This window comes from Heloderma suspectum, chromosome 1 (assembly GCF_057233095.1).
Source record: "Heloderma suspectum isolate Gila_16-S chromosome 1, 16-S_ref, whole genome shotgun sequence".
NCBI classification, from domain to species: Eukaryota; Metazoa; Chordata; class Lepidosauria; order Squamata; family Helodermatidae; genus Heloderma; species Heloderma suspectum.
Genome location: NC_139458.1, coordinates 12711639 through 12732185, shown reverse-complemented (window position 1 = coordinate 12732185; position 20547 = coordinate 12711639). Strand labels below are relative to the sequence as shown.

Genomic DNA, 20547 nt, shown 5'->3' with positions numbered 1-20547 from the left:
TGTTTCCAGTCCCCTGATCATCTTTGTTGACCTCCTCTGAATCCTGTCCAGTTTGTCTGCATACATCTTAAAATGTGGTGCCCAGAACTGGACACAGTACTCCAGATGAGGCCTAATCAGTGCTGAGTAGAGGGGAACTAGTACTTCCCAGGATTTGGAAGCTATGCTTCTATTAATGCAGCCCAAAAGAGCATTGGCCTTTTTTGCAGCCACATCACATTGTTGGCTCATATTCAGCTTGTGAACTACAACAATTCCAAGATCCTTCTCACTTGTAGTGTTGTTGAGCCATGTATCCCCCAACTTGTAATCGTGCATTTGGTTTCTTTTTCCTAGGTGCAGAACTTGGCATTTATCCCTATTAAATTTCATTCTGTGGTTTTCAGCCCAGAGCTCCAGTCTATCCAGATCCCTTTGAATTTTGTTTCTGTCTTCCAAAGTATTAGCTATTCCGCTCAATTTTGTGTCATCTGAAAATCTGATCAGCATTCCCTGCACCTCCTCCTCCAAGTCATTAATAAAAATGTTGAAGAGCACTGGGCCCAGGATTGAGCCCTGCGGTACCCCACTCATTACCTCTCCCCTGTTTGAGAAGGTCCCATTGATAAGCACTCTTGGAGTCCGATTCTGTAGCCAACTGTGGATCCACCGGATTGTTGTTTCATCTAGCCCACTTTAGCTAGTTTGCTCATCGGGATATCATGGGGCACTTTGTCGAAAGCTTTGCTGAAGTCGAGGTATATGATGTCTACAGCATTCCCACAGTCCACAAGGAAGGTTACCTGATCAAAAAATGAGATCAGATTCGTGTGGCAGGATTTGTTCTTGACAAGTCCATGTTGGCTTTGAGTAATCACTGCATTGTTTTCAAGGTGCTTCCAGATTGATTGCTTTATCATCTGCTCCAGAATTTCCCCAGGGATTGATGTCAGACTGACTGGTCTGTAGTTGCCAGGTTCCTCCTTTTTACCCTTTTTGAAGATAGGGACAACGTTAGCCCTCCTCCAGTCATCTGGCACTTCACCTGTCCTCCATGATTGCTCAAAGAGAATAGACAGCGGTTCTGAGAGTTCTTCTGCCAGTTCCTTTATTACTTGAAGATGAAGTTCATCTGGCCCTGGAGATGTGAACTCATTCAAAGTCATTAGGTGTTCCTTGACCATATGCCTATCGATCTCAAGCTGCAATCCTGCCCCTTCAGCCTGTACTTCGCCTTTGCCAGGGGGCTCATAGACCCTCTTTTGGGAGAAGACTGAAAGTAGGAATTGAGCACCTCTGCCTTTTCTTTGTCATCTGTTATCATTTTGCCATCCTTATTTAATAGCTGAACCACCATTTCTTTCCTCTGCCTTTTACTATGAATGTAGCTGAAGAAAGCCTTTTTGTTGCTTTTAGCATCTCGCTAACCTCAGCTCGTTCACAGCTTTAGCCTTCCTGACGCCATCCCTGCAATTCTGTGCTAACTGCCTGTACTCTTCCTTTGTCGCTTGGCCTTCCTTCCACTTCCTATATGTGTCCTTTTTTGTTTTCAGATCATCGCTACGCTTTTTGTAAAGCCACATTGGCTTCTTCTGTTGTCTTCCACCTTTTCTTCTTGTTGGAATTGTTCTTAATTGTGCTCTGGGGATTTCCTTTTTTAAAAGCTCCCACCCATCTTGGACTCCTTTTCTCATTAGAGTCGCTTGCCATGGGACTATTCTTATCATTGTTCTGAGTTTATTAAAATCAGCTTTCCTAAAATCCAGGGTATGCGTTTGACTACACTCGGCTTTTACTTCCCTTAGAACCAAGAACTCAAGTATCTGTTGGTTAGGATCAAGTCAAGGATAGTCAATCCTCTAGTTCCTTCCTCTACTTTCTGTAGGAGGAAGTTATCCACCACACAAGTCAGGAATTTCCTGGAGGGGCCATGTTTTGCAGAATTTGTCTCCCAACAAATATCGGGGAAATTGAAGTCCCCCATGACTACTACCCCCTTCATGGATCACTGCCTTGTTGTGGCGAATGGGCTTGCGTAACTCAGTGAAGCCATAAGCTATGCCGTGCAGGGCCACCCAAGATGGACAAGTCATGGCAGAGAGTTCTGACAAAATGTGGTCCACTGGAGAAGGTCCACTCCAGTATTCTTGCCAAGAAAACCCCATGGAACGTATCACAAGGCTAAAAGATATGACGCCGGAAGATGAGCCCCTCAGGTCAGAAGGTGTCCAGTATACTACTGGGGAAGAGCAGAGGGAATTTCCAAGTAGCGCCAGAAAGAGTGAAGCGGCTGGGCCAAAGCCGAAAGGACACTCAGCTGTGGACGTGTCTGGTGGTGAAAAGAAAGTCCGATGCTGGAAAGAACAATATTGTTTAGGAACCTGGAATGTAATCAGGTAAGGAATATTACAGGAATGTAATCAGGTATAATCAGGTACCTTGAATCAAGGTAAGCTGGAGGTGGTCAAACATGAGATGCCAAGATTGAACATCGACATCTTGAGAATCAGCGAACTAAAATGGACATGCATGGGCAAATTTAATTCAAGTAACCATTACATCTACTACTGTGGGCAAGAATCCCGTAGAAGAAATGGAGTAGCACTCATAGTCAAAAAAAAGGGTGGGAAAAGCAGTACTGGGGTACAATCTCAAAAACGACAGAATGATCTCAGTACGAATCCAAGGCAAACCATTCAACATCACAGTAATTCAAGTCTATGCCCCAACCACTGAGGCTGAAGAAGCTGAGGTTGATCGGTTCTATGAAGATCTACAACACCTTCTAGAACTAACACCAAAAAAAGATGTCCTCTTCATCATAGGGGATTGGAATGCTAAAGTAGGAAGTCAAGAAATCACCGGGATAACAGGCAAGCATGGCCTTGGTGTACAAAATGAAGCAGGACAAAGGCTAATAGAGTTTTGTCAAGAGAACACGCTGATCATAGCAAACACTCTTTTCCAACAGCACAAGAGGCGACTCTACACATGCACATCACCAGATGGTCAATATCGAAATCAGATTGATTATGTCCTTTGCAGTCAAAGATGGAGAAGCTCCATACAGTCAGTAAAAACAAGACCTGGAGCTGACTGTGGCTCAGATCATGAGCTGCTTCTTGCAAAATTCCGGCTTAAATTGAAGAACGTAGGGAAAACCACTAAACCATTCAGGTATGACCTAAATCGTATCCCTTATGAATATACAGTGGAGGTGATGAATAGATTTCAGGGATTAGATCTGATAGACAGAGTGCCTGAGGAACTATGGACGGAGGTCCGTAACAATGTTCAGGAGGCAGCAACTCAATCCATCCCAAAGAAAAAGAAATGCAAGAAAGCCAAGTGGCTGTCTGAGGAGGCTTTACAAGTAGCTGAGGAAAGAAGGGAAGCAAAAAGCAAGGGAGAAAGGGGAAGATATAGCCAACTGAATGCAGACTTCCAGAGAATAGCAAGGAGAGACAAGAAGGCCTTCTTAAATGAACAATGCAAAGAAATCGAGGAAAACAACAGAATGGGAAAGACTAGAGATCTCTTCAAGAAAATTGGAGATCTCAAGAGAACGTTTTGTGCAAAGACGGGCATGATATAGGACAAAGAAGGCAGGGACCTAACAGAAGCAGATGAGATTAAGAAGAGGTGTCAAGAATACACAGAAGAACTATACAGGAAAGATCTGAATGTCCCTGATAGCCATGGTAGTGCAGTCACTGAACTTGAGCCGGACATCCTCAAGAGTGAAGTCAAGTGGGCCTTAGGAAGCATGACTAACAACAAAGCTAGCGGAGATGACAGTATTCCAGCTGAGCTATTCAAGATCCTAAAAGATGATGCTGTTAAAGTGTTGCGCTCAGTATGCCAACAAATTTGGAACACTCAACAGTGGCCACAAGACTGGAAAAGGTCAGTTTGCATTCCAATTCCAAAGAAGGGCAACACCAAAGAGTGTTCAAACTACCGTACAACTGCGCTCATTTTACATGCCAGCAAGGTGATGCTCAAAATCCTACAAGCTAGGCTTCAGCAGCATGTGAACCGAGAACTACCGGAAGTACAAGCTGGGTTTCAAAGAGGCAGAGGAACTAGAGATCAAATCGCCAACATTCGCTGGATCATGGAGAAAGCAAGAGAATTCCAGAAAAGCGTATATTTCTGCTTCATTGACTACACTAAAGCCTTTGATTGTGTGTATCACAACAAACTCTGGCAAATTCTTAAGGAGATGGGAGTACCAGACCACCTTACCTGTCTCCTGAGAAACCTGTACGAGGGACAAGAAGCAACAGTAAGAACCGGACATGGAACAACCGATTGATTCAAAATTGGGAAAGGAGTACGACAAGGCTGTATATTGTCGCTCTGCTTATTTAACCTATATGTAGAGTACATCATGAGAAACGCCAGGTAGGATGAATCACAAATCAGAATTAAGATTGCCGGGTGAATTATCAACAACCTCAGATATGCAGACGATACCACCCTAATGGCAGAAAGCGAAGAGGATCTAAAGAGCCTTCTGTTGAGGGTGAAAGTGGAGAGTGCAAAAGCTGGTTTGAAACTCAACATTAAAAAAAAACTACGATCATGGCATGTGGCCCCATCACTTCCTGGCATATAGAAGGGGAAGAAATGGAAGCAGTGGCAGATTTTTTCTTGGGCTCCAAGATCACCGCAGACGGTGACTGTAGCCATGAAATTAAAAGATGCTTGCTCCTTGGGAGGAAAGCTATGGCATACCTAGACAGCATAGTAAGAAGCAGAGACATCACCTTGCCGACAAAGATTCATATAATCAAAGCTATGGTTTTCCCAGTAGCAACGTATGGCTGTGAGAGCTGGACTATAAGGAAGGCTGAGCACCGAAGAATTGATGCTTTTGAACTGTGGTGCTGGAGAAGACTCTTACGAGTCCCCTAGACTGCAAGGAGGTCAAATCAGTCCATCCTAAAGGAAATCAACCCTGACTGCTCATTGGAAGGACAGATACTGAAGCTGAAGCTCAAATAGTTTGGCCACCTAATGCAAAGACAAAACTCCCTGGAAAAGACCCTGATGCTGGGAAAGATTGAAGGCAAAAGGAGAAGGGGATGGCAGAGGATGAGATGGCTAGATAGCATCCCTGATGCAATGAATATGAACTTGAGCACACTCTGGGAGAGAGCGGAGGACAGGAAGGCCTGGCGTGCTATGGTCCATGGGGTCACGAAGAGTCGGACATGACTTAACGACTGAACAACTACAAATGACTACTACATCATGATTCCATTGGCTATTTGCTTTTCAAAAATTTCATCCTCGTCTTCTCCTTGATTATGTGGCCAGTAGTAGACTCCGACCACCAAGTTCCTTGTATTCTTTGCTACATTTGTTTTAACCCAGATGCCTTTGATGGGGCTACCAAGCTCATCCTCCTGTATTTCTGTGCAGAGATATGTACTTTTAACATATAGTGCAACCCCACCTCCCCTTCTGTTCCTCAGAGCAATCCTAAGCAGGCGGCGGGGGAGAGGAGTGGGTGGCAGATGATCCACCATTTCCAAAGCCTTGCTGGCTTGCACCAACCAGGGCAAGAGGTGCGGGGAGGGCACACATTTGTTCCTTTTACTGGTTTTTGTTCCTATTACAAAAACCGAAATGGTTTTTGATTTTTAAACATTTCACTCCCATTGGGTCCATGGTGGGGGGCAAGGGGGAATACCTCTGCCAGCTCAACATTGGCATACACTGTGGGCCCAATTAAGGGCCATGCTAGGAAAGCAAGGGGGCTTTGGATCCGGTATATCCAAGGCCACCCTGCAAATACCCCAATCTCGCCTCTACTGCTGGCAGTTCTCATACAAAAAGTTTTCTGCGGAAGTACTGAGGGCCTCCAGAGTGGACAGGACGCCCTGCCAGCAGAGCTCTCAGCAGACCGAGGGGCTCTTCCATCCCATGCTAACTCCCCATCAACTAACCTTCAGCAGCAGTTGGGATTGCTCTGTCCATCAGTTTATCAGCGATATTAATGATTAATGGGGCACTTTAAAAATATATCTATCTTTTTTTTAACTGGGCTTCAGATTTTAAAATTATATTATTTTTAATAAGAGCACTTTAAAAAGTGGGCAGCTGGCACCATGTTGGAAGAAGCATTCCCCTTCTTCTCTTCTCACATGCAAGAGAGAATGCCTCTTTTCGTGTGGCACCTGGTATGACACAGGAATTCATAATCTAAAAACAAAGGAAGCATGCTTTTTTCTTCAGGATTGTTTTTATTCATATGATTAATTGATTCACATTCACACAGTAAATTGGCCAAGGCGTCTTTAATCAGGTCCTGCTTATATATATCCGTTATACTGATATCCCTCCCAACTGTATGGTTCAATGTTTGTGCTCACCTCTGCCAGCTCCTTGATCTGTTTAGAGGACACATCGTAAGTGTCAAGCCTTTGAAGCCGAGGAATATGATAGAGCACATGTGTGGCATAATTGCAAAGAAGACAAACTGGGTTGACGTCATATTGCGGGTCATTCAGGCACAGGTCTGTTAAATGAGGTAGCCTTGCCAAATTGGTAATTTCCTTTTAAGAAAAAGTGGAGGGAAACAATACCACATTTTAATTTCCAGAAATATTTCTTTATTTTAAAAATGTATAAACCACCTTTCATCCACATGTGATCCCAGGATGGTATACATAACATTATAAAACGATAAAACAATGATAAAAAAATAAAAGATAAGAGACATGAAAACTATCAATCAATCAATAAAAAAAAAATGCCTGAACAAACAGGAACATCTGGATTTGGCACTGAAAACAAAAGAGAATCAGTCCCAATCCTATCACTCTTGGAAGAGCTTTCTAAAACTGAGGTGCCACCATAAAGATGGCCCTCTCTTTTGTTCTCTCTTTTACCATTCAGAGAAAGCTTGAAGAAAGGAAGAAAAAAACCCTTCCATATTAAATCTTCTCAATCAAGAACATTTTTCACCACAGCAATGTGGTGGAGAGACCTCAGCTCAGTGACAGGTCACCTGCTTTGCATGCAGAAGGCCGCAGGTTCAATCCCTGGAATCTCCAGTTAAAAAGGGTCAGGTCGCAGGAGCTTGGGAAGACTCCTGCCTAAGAACCCAGAGAGCTGCTCCCACTCAAAGTGAACAATAATGTTGTCATGCCCCTTGTCCTCCTCTGAGGAGGAAGAGTTACAGGCCCTAACAGAGGATGATGCCCAGTTCCTGCCAGGGCCTGCACCGCAACAGGGACCTGAGTCCATGGAGGAGCCTGCTGAGGCCCCAGCTGCTCAGGAAGCAGGGGTTCCTGCTTCAGAGGGAGAGGCTGAGTACCCCACAAGTCCCAGGGAGCAACAGCACCAGAGGAAACAGGCCCCCCTCAGAGAACTTCCACGATGTGCCAGGCTGCAGCAGAGGTCTATTCGGGACCAACAGGACTCCTCATGAGTAGGGCTTTGACCAGAGAGCTCTAATGCACTGCAGCTGAGCCCTGGGTGGGGCAGTAGGCTCTACTGTTAAAACCCTTCAGTGTGTACGCAACCCAGTGTTGGAAACAACATCGTTTCAGCAGCTCCAGGGTCTTACACCTTGCCCTGTGATAATTCTCCATGATACGCTTGGACGCTTGGACTGTGTGAATTATCTGACTGCTCACTGTGTTTTGGCCTGTACCTGCTCTTTTGACCACTGCTGCCTTAGCCTGACCCCATGTATCTGGCTACTTGCCTGCATCTGACCACTGGCCCACTTAATTGACCACTCTATTGTTTACTTCCTGGACTGACTAGCAAAAGCCAGGACTCAGTTTAGGGCAACTGTACTAGGTAGACAAATAGTCTGATGTAAGGCAGCTTCCTATGATCCATCACACCTAATAATTCCCATGTTTCCAATGCAAGCGAGTCTGAAATGAGCTACAACACAGGCAAGACAGATGCATGTTAAACGTTAAATATACACCTGGAGGCTGTGGTGGGCTTATTCACAGGTTTGCTATTAGTTGCCACAGCAAGTATCAACAGCTGAGCCTGTGGTAGGTCTCAGCTGGTGACCCCAGGGATGTCAGGGAGAGATTTAGCCTGTGGAAAGCCAGCCAGAGCTGGTCAAAGGAGGAAACGGCAAGAGAACCAGCCACAGCAGCCAGGACACTGAGAACCCAGCATTTACCTTGAAGAAGCATATTCTGTTACCCGACAGGTTTAATTTTTCTATTTTACTGCTGGGATCCAAACGATTTCCTAAAACACAAGAGGGAAATAATGTGGTGAACAGCATGTGTTTCTGTTCATGTACTTTCTTCCCTGCTTTATTCCAAGGGCTTACAGCCAGTTACAATACAACACTACATGAAGGCCTGTCCTGATCCAATGGAACAATACCTATGGGAGAATAAGGGTGCAATCCCATACACGTTTAGACAGAAGAAATCCTACAACTCCCAGCATTCCCTAGCCAGCCATACACAAGACTTCACCTTAAGTGTGTGAATGCCTGTGAATGCTGGATCAGACCAAAGGAGCCCTAGGCCTGCATCCTCTCTCCTACAATGCCTAACCAGATGCCTCTGGAAAGCCCACCAGCAGGACATAAGGGCAGTAGCCCTCTCCCACTCTCGTCCCTCTGCAACTAATATCCAGAAGCATCCTGCCTTGCAATCCAGCCCTTCTGTATTCAAAAGGTGGGGCACGGAAGTTCCACACGCACTGGACATGAAACCAGCAAGCACAGAGAATTGTGGGGGGAAGAAGGGCAGAGGGTGCCCCAATTTATTTCCTCTCTTATCTGCCACCCGTTAGTGCCTGATGAATATAAACTCTGCTGGAGCAACAGAGATCCATCTGTAGAGCTACTCCTGCTCCTGGTGTGAGTAGCAGACATGGGAGACTGAGTCACGGGACGCATGAAAGGGAGGAGGACATGCTCCCCTTCCTCTTCTTCCTCCCTCTTGCACATTAAGTGCTCCTTGCTCACCAGCTGCCCAACCTCTTAAGATTTTTTTAAAAAGCAGAATATTACACAGCCTTTTAAAATCTGTACATACTGAAAGAAACTAAAGCCCCTTCATTCCAGCTTAACCATGAGCAGTGAAAGCCAGAGAGCTGCCTTCAGAAAATGCTCAGGCTAGGGTTTTGGAGAGTCTCTAGCCTCTTCTTATTTTTGCCTCAATGGACCTAGAGCACAATGGTTCCCATTTTTCCCAATCTCATGTTACATCACTGAAAACTACCAATGCTCCTCCACAAGTTGTCTTCACTATACTTTACACAATTGTTAAAAAAAAACAACCCTGGTGCAGAAACGTCGCTTGACATCTTGTAGTACCACCTACCAATTTTACTAATGAAATTCCCGGCAAGATTGAGCTCCTTCAACTTTTGCAGTGTGTTCAGCCCCTGTAAACATTATACAATTCTGACTTTAGGGTCATGAAATATCACAAACCTTTAATAAATGTAGGGTTATTCCTGGAGGATGGCAGACTTGGCTGAAGAATAATCAGGCTTTTATTAGTTAACTTCAGTGCTTCAGACAGGAAAGTGTTGCTAAATCAAACTGCACATCAAGTATGCCACAATAACAGTGCAACCCTATTCATGTTTCGTTAGAAGTAAGACAAACTGTGTTCAGTGAGGCTTACTCCCTGGTAAATGCATATAGGATTGCAGTGTAAACTTGTTTTGTGGCACCCTGAAGAGTAATATGGGGTTACCCCTCTGAAAGTTATCAGATAAGTTCTGACAGTTTTCTAGTTCTCCAGCGGTTCACATCCAACTACAACAGGGTTTCTCAGGCTTAAATTGTTATTTATTATTTATTTAAAATATTTTTATCCTACTCCTCAGGCAAAAAGGCTCTCGGAGCAACTTACAATCAGTTAAACAAGATGCCACAATATGCACCACACTATGGTGCAACAGGCTGTTGCACCCTGACCAGCAGCAGTTTGAAAGGTTTAAGGCGCAATCCAACACATGTTTAGACAGAAAAAGTCCTACAACTCCCAGCATTCCCCAGCCAGCATGGGAATTGTAGGACTTTTTTCTGTCTAAACATGCATTGGATTGCACCCTTAAATAGGAACTTCCCCTCCCCTCAAACAGACGAGACAGACAGGAACGAATAGCCAAATGTCTCCCATTCCTGTCACCCAAAAAACCTTACCTCTATTTCTTTAATCTGGTTCCCATTAAGCCAAACAACTTCCAGTTTTGTTAGCTTCTCCAGATTTTCAATAGCCAAAATCATATTGCAATAGAGGTAAAGCTTTTGCAAAAGTACACATTTTTGCAAACCATCAATTTTCTGCAAAGAAGGGAAAATGCATATTTTTAAGCAACCTATGAAAGTGAACTCTCTACTCAACCTTGAAAGAAAAAAACAGAATAACCTTGGCAGAAAAAATCCCGCTAAGCTCAGGCCCACAAAAGACTAATAACTGCTGTAAAAAGGTAAAGGTGTCCCCAACCAGTCATGTCCGACTCTCGGGGGCGGTGCTCATCTCCATTTCTAATCTGAAGAGCCAGCGCTGTCCGAAGACACTTCCATGGTCATGTGGCTGGCATGACTGAACACCGAGGTGCATGGAACGCTGCTACCTTTCCCACCAAAGCAGTACCTATTTATCTACTTGCAAAATAACTGCTGTAGCTCCTCCCAATGAATATTTGGAAAGTGCATGAGGGCACAATCTTATGCATGTTTAGACAGAAAAATGTCCTACAACTCCCAGCATTCCCCAGCCAGCTTGGCTGGCTGGAGAAAGCTGCAAATTGTAGGACTTTTTTCTATCTAAGCATGCATAGGGTTGTGCCCTAAGTGGATTACATGTCTTAGATCTATAAAACATGTAGCATGAAGACAGAAGAGAGAGATTTGTTCAATAATTTGTTCACGGAGGGCTGGTTAAGAAGCAACTGGTTTAATTTATAGGAACTGTCTTTTAGGGAGCAATCCTATGGCCGCTAGACAGTGGTGGACAGCCACAGAATATTGTGTTTCCCAGGAACTGACCTTGGAGCCCGCGCTCTGAGGTTGGTTCCCAGAGAACCGACCTCCCCCCACTTCCATGCTGCCTCAGAGGCAGCATGGAACAGCCCTGTCCTCCGCACTGGCAAGAGGAGTGCAGAGCAGCCGAAAAGGGGCGGGGCTGGGGGCGTTCCGGGGTAGGGAGGGCGGAAATGCCTGTACGACACATCCAATGTGTCGTACAGCAACCTCCTTCCCTGCTCAGCCCTCCCACAGCTAGACAGCTGCAATCGGCTGTCTAGCTGAAAATGCAGGCAGGAGAAGCGTGGAGGGAACAATCCCCCCTGCGCTTCTCCTACCCTGCTTTGGATAGGCGGCTCGCCTCTTGAGTTCGGAAGCGGCCGCCTATCTAGATAGGATTGTGCACTTCAGGTGCAATCCCATGTGTGTTTAGACAGAAAAAAAGGCCTACAATTTGCAGCTTTCTCCAGCCAGCCTTGCTGACTGGGGAATGCTGGGAGTTGTAGGCCTTTTCTCTGTCTAAACATGCAAGGGATTGTGCCTTAAAAAATGTTTTGTATCTGAGTGTCACTTTACAACCATTATTTAATTATCTTCACGCGCTCCTGTTTGGTGGTGTTCCTAGCAGTCCCATTTTATATTAGCATCAAGGATCAGCTGATTGGAATCCAGATCTTCAGTGTTGAAGTAGAAAATGCTACATCAATATTATTTTACTTTACAAAACTGAAGGCACTAAGGGTGCAATCCTATGCATGTTTAGACAGAAAGAAGTCCTACAACTCCCAGCATTCCTCAGCCAGCCATGATGCACAAAAGGAGGCAGGGCCAAAATCCCAAAGACACCAGCACATTTTAGCTGAAAACTTTTTCTGCCAGCGACTAAGCCTTAGGAGAGGTATTTCAAACGTTTAGAATGGGGAAAAAACTGCACAAAAGCCAGGAAACCACCAAATGATCAGTGGCTGGAGGAAATGGGGTAGTCAGTGGGAGGAGACATGTCTATCTGGGGAACCCAAGAGCCAGACTGGGACCTGATGCAGGCCGGATTTGTTATGTGGGCCAGAGGTTCAACACCTCTGCTTTAAAAACACAAGGTTGAGGAAGAATGGGTTGTTCCAAGCCAAACTGGAGTAAATTCACTTACTGTCAAGCAGCACTCAGCCACCCATAGCTCTTTAAGTAGCGGACAATTCTCCAGGTCAGAAATCTGTTGGATGCTCTGTCTAACAAGAGTCAGCCTCGTTAAATTGGGGAAATGTGACAGGCCTACTATTTTGGGGTAGCCTGAAAAAAACATCTCCAGGCTTTTTGCTGAGGATCCTTCTTGCTCAATTCTGTCATAAGACAGTCCATTGCAGGTGCACTGAAAGAAAACAAAATACAACCACTATCACTCTTTTTCTACATGTTCAAAACAAACAAACCCAAACAGTCTGACTTTGGGGCAGACACGGACTCCCAGCCTAACCACTACACCACACTGGCTCTGGCATAAGCTTTTATGGACTATAGACCACTTCATCAGATGCACTTTTTTTAAAGGGTCGTTTCAATGAACTATTACAATAAAAGGCATCAGAACTGCTGAAATTGTTTATTACTAGTGTATTTTAACAGAGTCTTTTAATATTTTTTATGTTAACTGCTTAAAGATGTTATATTAAGCAGTATACAAGTAATACATAAGCAAAGTAATACATAATTGGAAAAATTGTTATTTATAATATTGTAAGACTGGGGTTTGGACAGGAAAGGATTAAGGGTGCAATCCTATGCATGCTTAGACAGAAAAATGTCCTACAATTCCCAGCAGTCCCAGCCAGCATAGCTGGCTGGGGAATGCTGGGAATTGTAGGATATTTTTCTGTCTAAGCGTGCATAAGATTGCACCCTAAAGGGGCCAGAATGACTGAAAATGTTCTGTGTGTGGCAAAGCTGCTAGGTGCATTTTCTGTAAGGGAAATTACAGCTAAATTTCCCAGGAAGGATAAGAGATAGTTGGGGAAGTTATCTCATCCTTACCACCAGCCCCTACAGCAGGAGTGCACAACCCGTGGCCTGAGGAGCCTGGGAGAGCCACGCCCACTTTTCGTTCCAGTCCAGCTGAAAAGAACACAGTGATCCCAATCAGCAATCCCAATCAGGGTTGCTGGGTAGAGCAGGAGGCAAAAGGCTCCCCCTCCCTCAGCAACCTTGGAGCAGCCGGGATTGCTGCTTCCACACTGCTAACAGAGGGTAGGAAGCAGCAATCCTGACTGGGGTTGCTGTGGCAGGGAGGGAGCTTTAGCCCCTCCCTCCCTCCCTCAGCAACCCCAAAGCAGTCTTTGACCCTGAACTCCTGCAAACTTGAGAAGAATTGCTGGGATGGGGATGAGGTACGCATGTGCACAGGCATACGCATGTTTGTGCATGTGTGTATTTTTGCGTATGTGTCCAACCCCTGACCTGCCATCCAGCACTGAAAGTGATTCTGGGGGACAAAATGGTTGTTCACTCCTGCCCTGCTGCTAGAGGGAGGGGGGCAACACGGGTGGCTGCGAAAGGGGAAAAAACAGTCTGCACTTTTTGCATGAGACAGGGAGTCTGGAGTTTGGGAGCTCTGCAAGCACAGACAGAAAGCCTTTTTGGGAAGCTGCCTCTCTGTGGAGGCAGTGGATTTCGCAGGCAGTTGGAGTGCTTAAGCTGTGCCTGATCTGTGTTCAGCCTGTATATTTGCAAATAAACTCAAATATTGTTGTTGTTGTTCAGTCGTTCAGTCGTGTCCGACTCTTCGTGACCCCATGGACCAGAGCACGCCAGGCCTTCCTGTCCTGCGCTCTCTCCCGGAGCGTGCTCAAGTTCATATTCATTGCATCCGTGATGCTATCTAGCCATCTCATCCTCTGCCGTCCCCTTCTCCTTTTGCCTTCAGTCTTTCCCAGCATCAGGGTCTTTTCCAGGGAGTTTTCTCTTCGCATTAGGTGGCCAAAATATTGGAGCTTCAGCTTCATTATCTGTCCTTCCAATGAGCACTCAGGGTTGATTTCCTTTAGGATGGACTGATTTGACCTCCTTGCAGTCCAGGGGACTCGTAAGAGTCTTCTCCAGCACCACAGTTCGAAAGCATCAATTCTTCGGCGCTCAGTCTTCCTTATAGTCCAGCTCTCACAGCCATACATTACTACTGGGAAAACCATAGCTTTGATTAGACGGACCTTTGTCGGCAAGGTGATGTCTCTGCTTCTTACTATGCTGTCTAGGTTGGCCATAGCTTTCCTCCCAAGGAGCAAGCGTCTTTTAATTTCATGGCTACAGTCACCGTCTGCAGTGATCTTGGAGCCCAAGAAAGTAAAATCTGTCACTGCTTCCATTTCTTCCCCTTCTATATGCCAGGAAGTGATAGGGCCAGATGACAAGATCTTAGTTTTTTTAATGTTGAGTTTCAAACCAGCTTTTGCACTCTCCTCTTTCACCCTCAACAAGAGGCTCTTGAGATCCTCTTCGCTTTCTGCCATTAGGGTGGTATCGTCTGCATATCGGAGGTTGTTGATAATTCTCCCGGCAATCTTAATTCCGACCTGTGATTCATCCAACCCGGCATTTCTCATGATGTACTCTGCATATAAGTTAAATAAGCAGGGTGACAATATGCAGCCTTGTCGTACTCCTTTCCCAATTTTGAACCAATCGGTTGTTCCATCTCTGGTTCTTACTGTTGCTTCTTGACCCTCGTACAGGTTTCTCAGGAGACAGGTAAGGTGGTCTGGTACTCCCATCACTTTCAGAATTTGCCACAGTTTGTTGTGATCCACACAATCAAAGGCTTTAGCGTAGTCAATGAAGCAGAAATAGACGTTTTTCTGGAATTCTCTTGCTTTCTCCATGATGCAGCGAATGTTGGCGATTTGATCTCTAGTTCCTCTGCCTCTTCTAAACCCAGCTTGTACTTCCGGGAGTTCTCGGTTCGCATACTGCTGAAGCCTAGCTTGTAGGATTTTGAGCATCACCTTGCTGGCATGTGAAATGAGCGCAATTGTGCGGTAGTTTGAACACTCTTTGGCGTTGCCCTTCTTTGGAATTGGAATGTAAACTGACCTTTTCCAGTCTTGTGGCCACTGTTGAGTGTTCCAGATTTGTTGGCATATTGAAAGCAGCACTTTAACAGCATCATCTTTTAGGATTTTAAATAGCTCGGCTGGAATACTGTCATCTCCGCTAGCTTTGTTGTTACTAATGCTTCCTAAGGCCCACTTGACTTCACTCTCTAGGATGTCCGGCTCAAGTTCAGTGACCGCACTATCATGGCTATCAGGGACATTCAGATCTTTCCTGTATAGTTCTTCTGTGTATTCTTGCCACCTCTTCTTAATCTCATCTGCTTCTGTTAGGTCCCTGCCTTCTTTGTCCTTTATCATGCCCGTCTTTGCACAAAACGTTCCCTTGAGATCTCCAATTTTCTTGAAGAGATCTCTAGTCTTTCCCATTCTGTTGTTTTCCTCGATTTCTTTGCATTGTTCATTTAAGAAGGCCTTCTTGTCTCTCCTTACAAAACACCAAAGGACTCCAGTGACTACCTACTAAAGGAAACCAAAGCTGGGTAAGCATGACTTAGGGGCCTGTACTGCCACCTGCTGGGCACCCCACATCATATGTAAGCAGCCAAAGATCCCAGGAATGAGCCTTGGTGTTTCGATGGTAGTACCTTCCCTTTTAAGCTGAAACAGCTGGAGCTTTAAAGGGAGGGCACTGATTAATTAACGGAGGTTAGGCCAATCAACAGTTGTTAGCTAGGATAGCTCAGTGGAAGCTCTGGGTTTAGAGGCAGTATACTTCTGAATGCTAGTTGCAGGGTGGGTGGGACAGTGGGGTGAGCTATAATGCAGAGAGAACATTATAGCTCTCTAATGTAAGAGCAGCCCTACTGGATAAAACCAAAAGTCCATCTAGTCTAGCATCCTGCTTCCAACTGTGACCAGCTAGATGCCTCTGGGAAGGCCACAAGCAAAACATGAAGGCTATAGCCCAGCCTTTCCAAACCTAGTGCCTTCCAGATGCTTTGGACTTCAACTCCCAGCATTCCCGACCATTGTCCATGCTAGCTGGTACTGATGGAAGTTGAAGTCCAAAACATCTGGAGGGCACCAGGTTGGGGAGGAGTGCAACAGCTCATTGTAGCTCCCCAGCAACTGGTATTCAGAGGCATACTACCTCTGAATGTGCAGGTTCCATATAGCCATCATGACTAGTGGCCACTGATAGACCTGTACTATATGAATTTAGCCCTGACTAGAGTTCCCAGCATTTCACACTTCTGCATTTCTTAAGATGGCTTCCTTATGACTGTATATATTTCCAGGTATTTAGGTTATCAAAGATGGTTTCATAGGCACAGTAAAACTTACCAGCTCTTTAATTATTTCATCGGAAGGGACTTGGTTTTGAGTCTCACTTTGGATCATTTTCTGAGCATTTCAGCTTAATAGACATAGTACAGGACCTAGAGAGGAGAATGGCAATATACTTATCCGCTAGGAAACCAGACACATGATTTCAAAGCCAGTGACCTTGGAATAAACTGGGAAGGCAATTCTAAACTGTGTAACTTCTGCAGGCTTCAGAAGCCCACATGGAACAGCATGTAGAACCAAGGGAGGAAATATACACTATGGGGGCAAGGAGAGAATTGGCAAAGGGAATCCATGGCTTGGAGGGGCACTCCCCTACAAATGCCTCCCCAGCACCACCAATTGGTTTCCCTCCATTAACTTGGTTTCACTTCCAGTTTAGGGCTCTAAAAGTCCAAACAAGCCCTTAAATTGAGCCCTGAAATATATAAGTAGCCAGTTCAAATAAAAGAAAACCAGAGTAATATGATCTGATCAGGCAACTTCCACACACCCACAGATTATCTGGTGGTAGCATATTGCAGTAGCTGAGGTTTCCTTTCCAAACACTTTTCAGTTAAAGCCCCATGTATAGTGCATTACAATAGCCTAGCCTGTAAGGCACTAAATGCCCAACCCTATGCATGTCTACTAAGAAGTAAGTCCCACTGAATTTAATGGAACTTACTTCTAGACTTAACTTACTCCTAAGTATGTATAGCATACTTAGGAGTAAGTATGCTATCCCCCTAAGACTTTAATGATTCTGATGAGGTTTTAAAGGTAAAAGAGCCCTAACAGAAGAAGGAAAAGGTGGCAAATCTAAGCTATTTTAGGCTGGTAAGTATGCAGGACAGGACCTTCTCCATAGCAGTGCCCAGTATCTGAAATTCCCTGCCTCGTGAAGAACACCTGGCCCTTCCCTCTCTGCCTTTTGATGATCAGTAAAGATGACTCTTTTTCATATTGCTTTTTCTTGTTATGTATGTCTCCTTATTTTGTGACCTTGCTATTATATATTGGAGATTTTGAGAGACAATTGGATTCTGTTTTATTCTTATGTTTTTATTCTATTTTAATAAGTTGCTCACTGCTTTGAGGACTCCTTGGCTCCCAAAGCAGCATACAAACAAAAAAAAAAACAATAAAAAGCAGGATAGGTTTCAAAGAAAACCCTGCAAAACACATAAGCACAGTGGCTGAGATTGTGAAATGTGAAGTTCCCCACTGAAAACTTACATCTGCCCCCAAATCACCAGGTGACCACCAGGCATTTGCTCAGCCTTCTGGTTGCAATACAGGGATATCAGCCTATCTTACTGGCTGTTATAGAAATGAGATCATGTAAGGGAAAAATGCTTTGAACACACAACACAAAGTGTTTTTAGCTTAGAAAAAGGTAAGCAACAGCGGTGTGCCATTATGCATGGTGTGGAGAAAGTGGATAGGGAAAAGTTCATCCACCCCCTAATTCTAGAACCCATTGGGGTCATCCCATGAAGTTGATTGGTGGGAGATTCAGGGCAGATACAAGTACTTCTTTACACAGTGCATAGTTGAACTATGGAATTTGCTACCACATAGTGATGGCCACCAATTTGGATGGCTTTAAAAGGGAGTTATACAAATTCATGGAGGAGAAGGCTATCAATGGCTCTACTAGTTCCTGAGTTAGTAGGACTAGATAGGCCTTTGGTCTGATCCAGCATGGCCCGTATGTTCTTAATAATAAAATAATAACTGCAGTATATGAGAACTAAAGGCAGACCTGGTAAGAACATTAAAATCACTATATTCCAAAAGAACTCCCATTAAAGCCGGCCAAGGTAAGCAGCATTCCAGAACAACAGTCCACAGTTCCGTGCTCATAGTCACCAACACAGGTCAGAGTCTTCATTCATTCCACGCCCCTCCGCCACTTTTGAGCTACCTCAAACGTGAAAGGTTTATTTTTATTTTGTGGCTGCTAAACACCTTTAAAGGGATAAATAATCCGTGTTGAGGGGCCTTGCCCGTGCACCCCACGCTCACAGGCAAGCGTGCAATAACGGCCCCTCTTTCTACCACTCCAGCATCGGTGATTCCAAACAGGAAAGAGCGGCTGAAGCAGGGTAACTAATCCGAGTTAAGTGGCTTTGAGCATGAACCCCTGAGCGCAAAAAAAACCAAAACGAAACACAACACAACCACCACCGCTTTTCTGTAGGCAGGAATGCCGGTGGGCGGCAGATCCCCCACGAAGGGGGCAAAGGAGTGGGAAGGTGGGTACTCTTCTTTGGAAGCGGATAAAAGCGGGGTAGTTTCCCCCCCGTCCCTGTGGAAGGGAGGGGCAAGGTGAGGATGCGATGGATGCCACAGACAGGGAGAGGGGAGGCAAGGCGCGGTTCCCAGGCAACCGCAGGTGACCCCTCCATCCGGGCGGCCGCTCACCTACCTGGCGCCTGAGGAGCTGGCCAAGCAAGGCCCAGGCTGCGTACAGCAGCAGCCCCTGTCGTCGCCTAGGAAACCGCCGCTTCCCGCCCCCTGCCAAGCGGCAGCCAAACAGCGCAGGGGGAGGCGGAGGCGGCGGCACGTGACGCGGTGCCGCGGGCGCTAATTGAACAGGGCGCGGGCGCTGGGCGGGGCTCTCCGGCGACCTGAACTCGCCTGGGACCGCAACGGGGCCTGCCACCCAGCCATTGTGACGCACCTCGCGTCATCACGCTCGGGCTGCGCTGAAAGGCGAAGCCTTTCAGCGCAGCCCGAGCGTGATGACGCGAGGTGCGTCACAATGGCTGGGTGGCAGGCCCCGTTGCGGTCCCAGGGCTCCCTGGTTCGGCCTTCCCTAACCTGGGGCCCTCCGGCTGAGTTGGACTACAACTCCCACGATCCCCCAGCCATGGTGTCCCCTATGATGGTGGTCACAGAGCTCCCTAGTTCAGCCTTCCCCAGCCTGGGCTTCTCCAGCTGTGTTGGATTACAACTCCCACCATCCCCCAGGCAGCGTGTGTTCAATAGAACTGAGATCCAGGCAGGTGTGTGCAGTATTGTAGCTCCGTGCATATGTATGGAAGGAAGAAGGGCCCATTGATTTCAGTGAGGTTGTATTTGTTGTTCAGTCGTGTCCGACTCTTCGTGACCCCATGGACCATAGCACGCCAGGCCTTCCTGTCCTGCGCTCTCTCCCGGAGCGTGCTCAAGTTCATATTCATTGCATCCGTGATGCTATCTAGCCATCTCATCCTCTGCCGTCCCCTTCTCCTTTTGCCTTCGGTCTTTCCCAGCATCAGGGTCTTTTCCAGGGAGTTTTCTCTTCGCATTAGGTGGCCAAAATATTTGAGCTTCAGCTTCCGTATCTGTCCTTCCAAGGAGCACTCAGGGTTGATTTCCTTTAGGATGGACTGATTTGACCTCCTTGCAGTCCAGGGGACTCGTAAGAGACTTCTCCAGCACCACAGTCCGAAAGCATCAATTCTTCGGCGCTCAGCCTTCCTTACAGTCCAGCTCTCACAGCCATACGTTGCTACTGGGAAAACCATAGCTTTGATTAGATGGACCTTTGAGATTGTATATGTATCTAAAATTATTTTAAGCCACCTTTAAGGGTGGAGCTCTCTCAAGGTGGTGGGTAAATGTATGCCAAGAAAATGTCTGCATGCTATATAGTTCTTTGCACATTTACTTGGGATTAAGTCCCATTTCACTCAGTGGGGTTTACTTCCTGAGAAACCTGTACGAGGGTCAAGAAGCAACAGTAAGAACCGGACATGGAACAACCGATTGGTTCAAAATTGGGAAAGGAGTATGACAAGGCTGCATATTGTCACCCTCCTTATTTAACTTATATGCAGAGTACATCACGAGAAACACCGGGTTGGATGAATCACAGGTTGGAATTAAGATTGCCGGGAGAATTATCAACAACCTCAGATACGCAGATGATTCCACCCTAATGGCAGAAAGCGAAGAGGATCTAAAGAGCCTCTTGTTGAGGGTGGAAGTGGAGAGTGCAAAAGCTGGTTTGAAACTCAACATTAAAAAAAAACTACGATCATGGCATGTGGCCCCATCACTTCCTGGCATATAGAAGGGGAAGAAATGGAAGCAGTGACAGATTTTATTTTCTTGGGCTCCAAGATCACCGCAGAGAGTGACTGTAGCCATGAAATTAAGAGACGCTTGCTCCTTGGGAGGAAAGCTATGGCAAACCTAGACAGCATAGTGAGAAGCAGAGACATC

The 20547-nt window shown here is 45.8% G+C and overlaps 1 protein-coding gene across 11 annotated transcripts in view; it reads right to left on the bottom strand.

Annotated features, from left to right (window-relative positions):
* LRRC9 (leucine rich repeat containing 9) overlaps positions 1–18825 on the bottom strand; it is a 91665-nt gene extending 72840 nt beyond the window's left edge. For 8 of the 11 annotated variants that reach the window (XR_014788038.1, XM_084836161.1, XM_084836171.1 and 5 more), the window contains exons 1-7: positions 18764–18825; positions 16348–16442; positions 12111–12329; positions 10139–10279; positions 9306–9369; positions 8144–8214; positions 6363–6545 (exon numbers count right to left, since the gene is read on the bottom strand). Coding sequence is in view for 8 of the 11 variants with exons in the window: in XM_084836161.1 (XP_084692287.1) it covers positions 6363–6545; positions 8144–8214; positions 9306–9369; positions 10139–10279; positions 12111–12329; positions 16348–16404 (735 nt within the window). In the remaining 3 variants the exon portion in view is untranslated. The remainder of the gene's footprint in view (positions 1–6362; positions 6546–8143; positions 8215–9305; positions 9370–10138; positions 10280–12110; positions 12330–16347; positions 16443–18763) is intronic. The other 3 variants (XM_084836223.1, XM_084836189.1, XM_084836234.1) reach the window with 3 other exon arrangements.
* Between the last annotated feature and the right edge of the window lie 1722 nt (positions 18826–20547).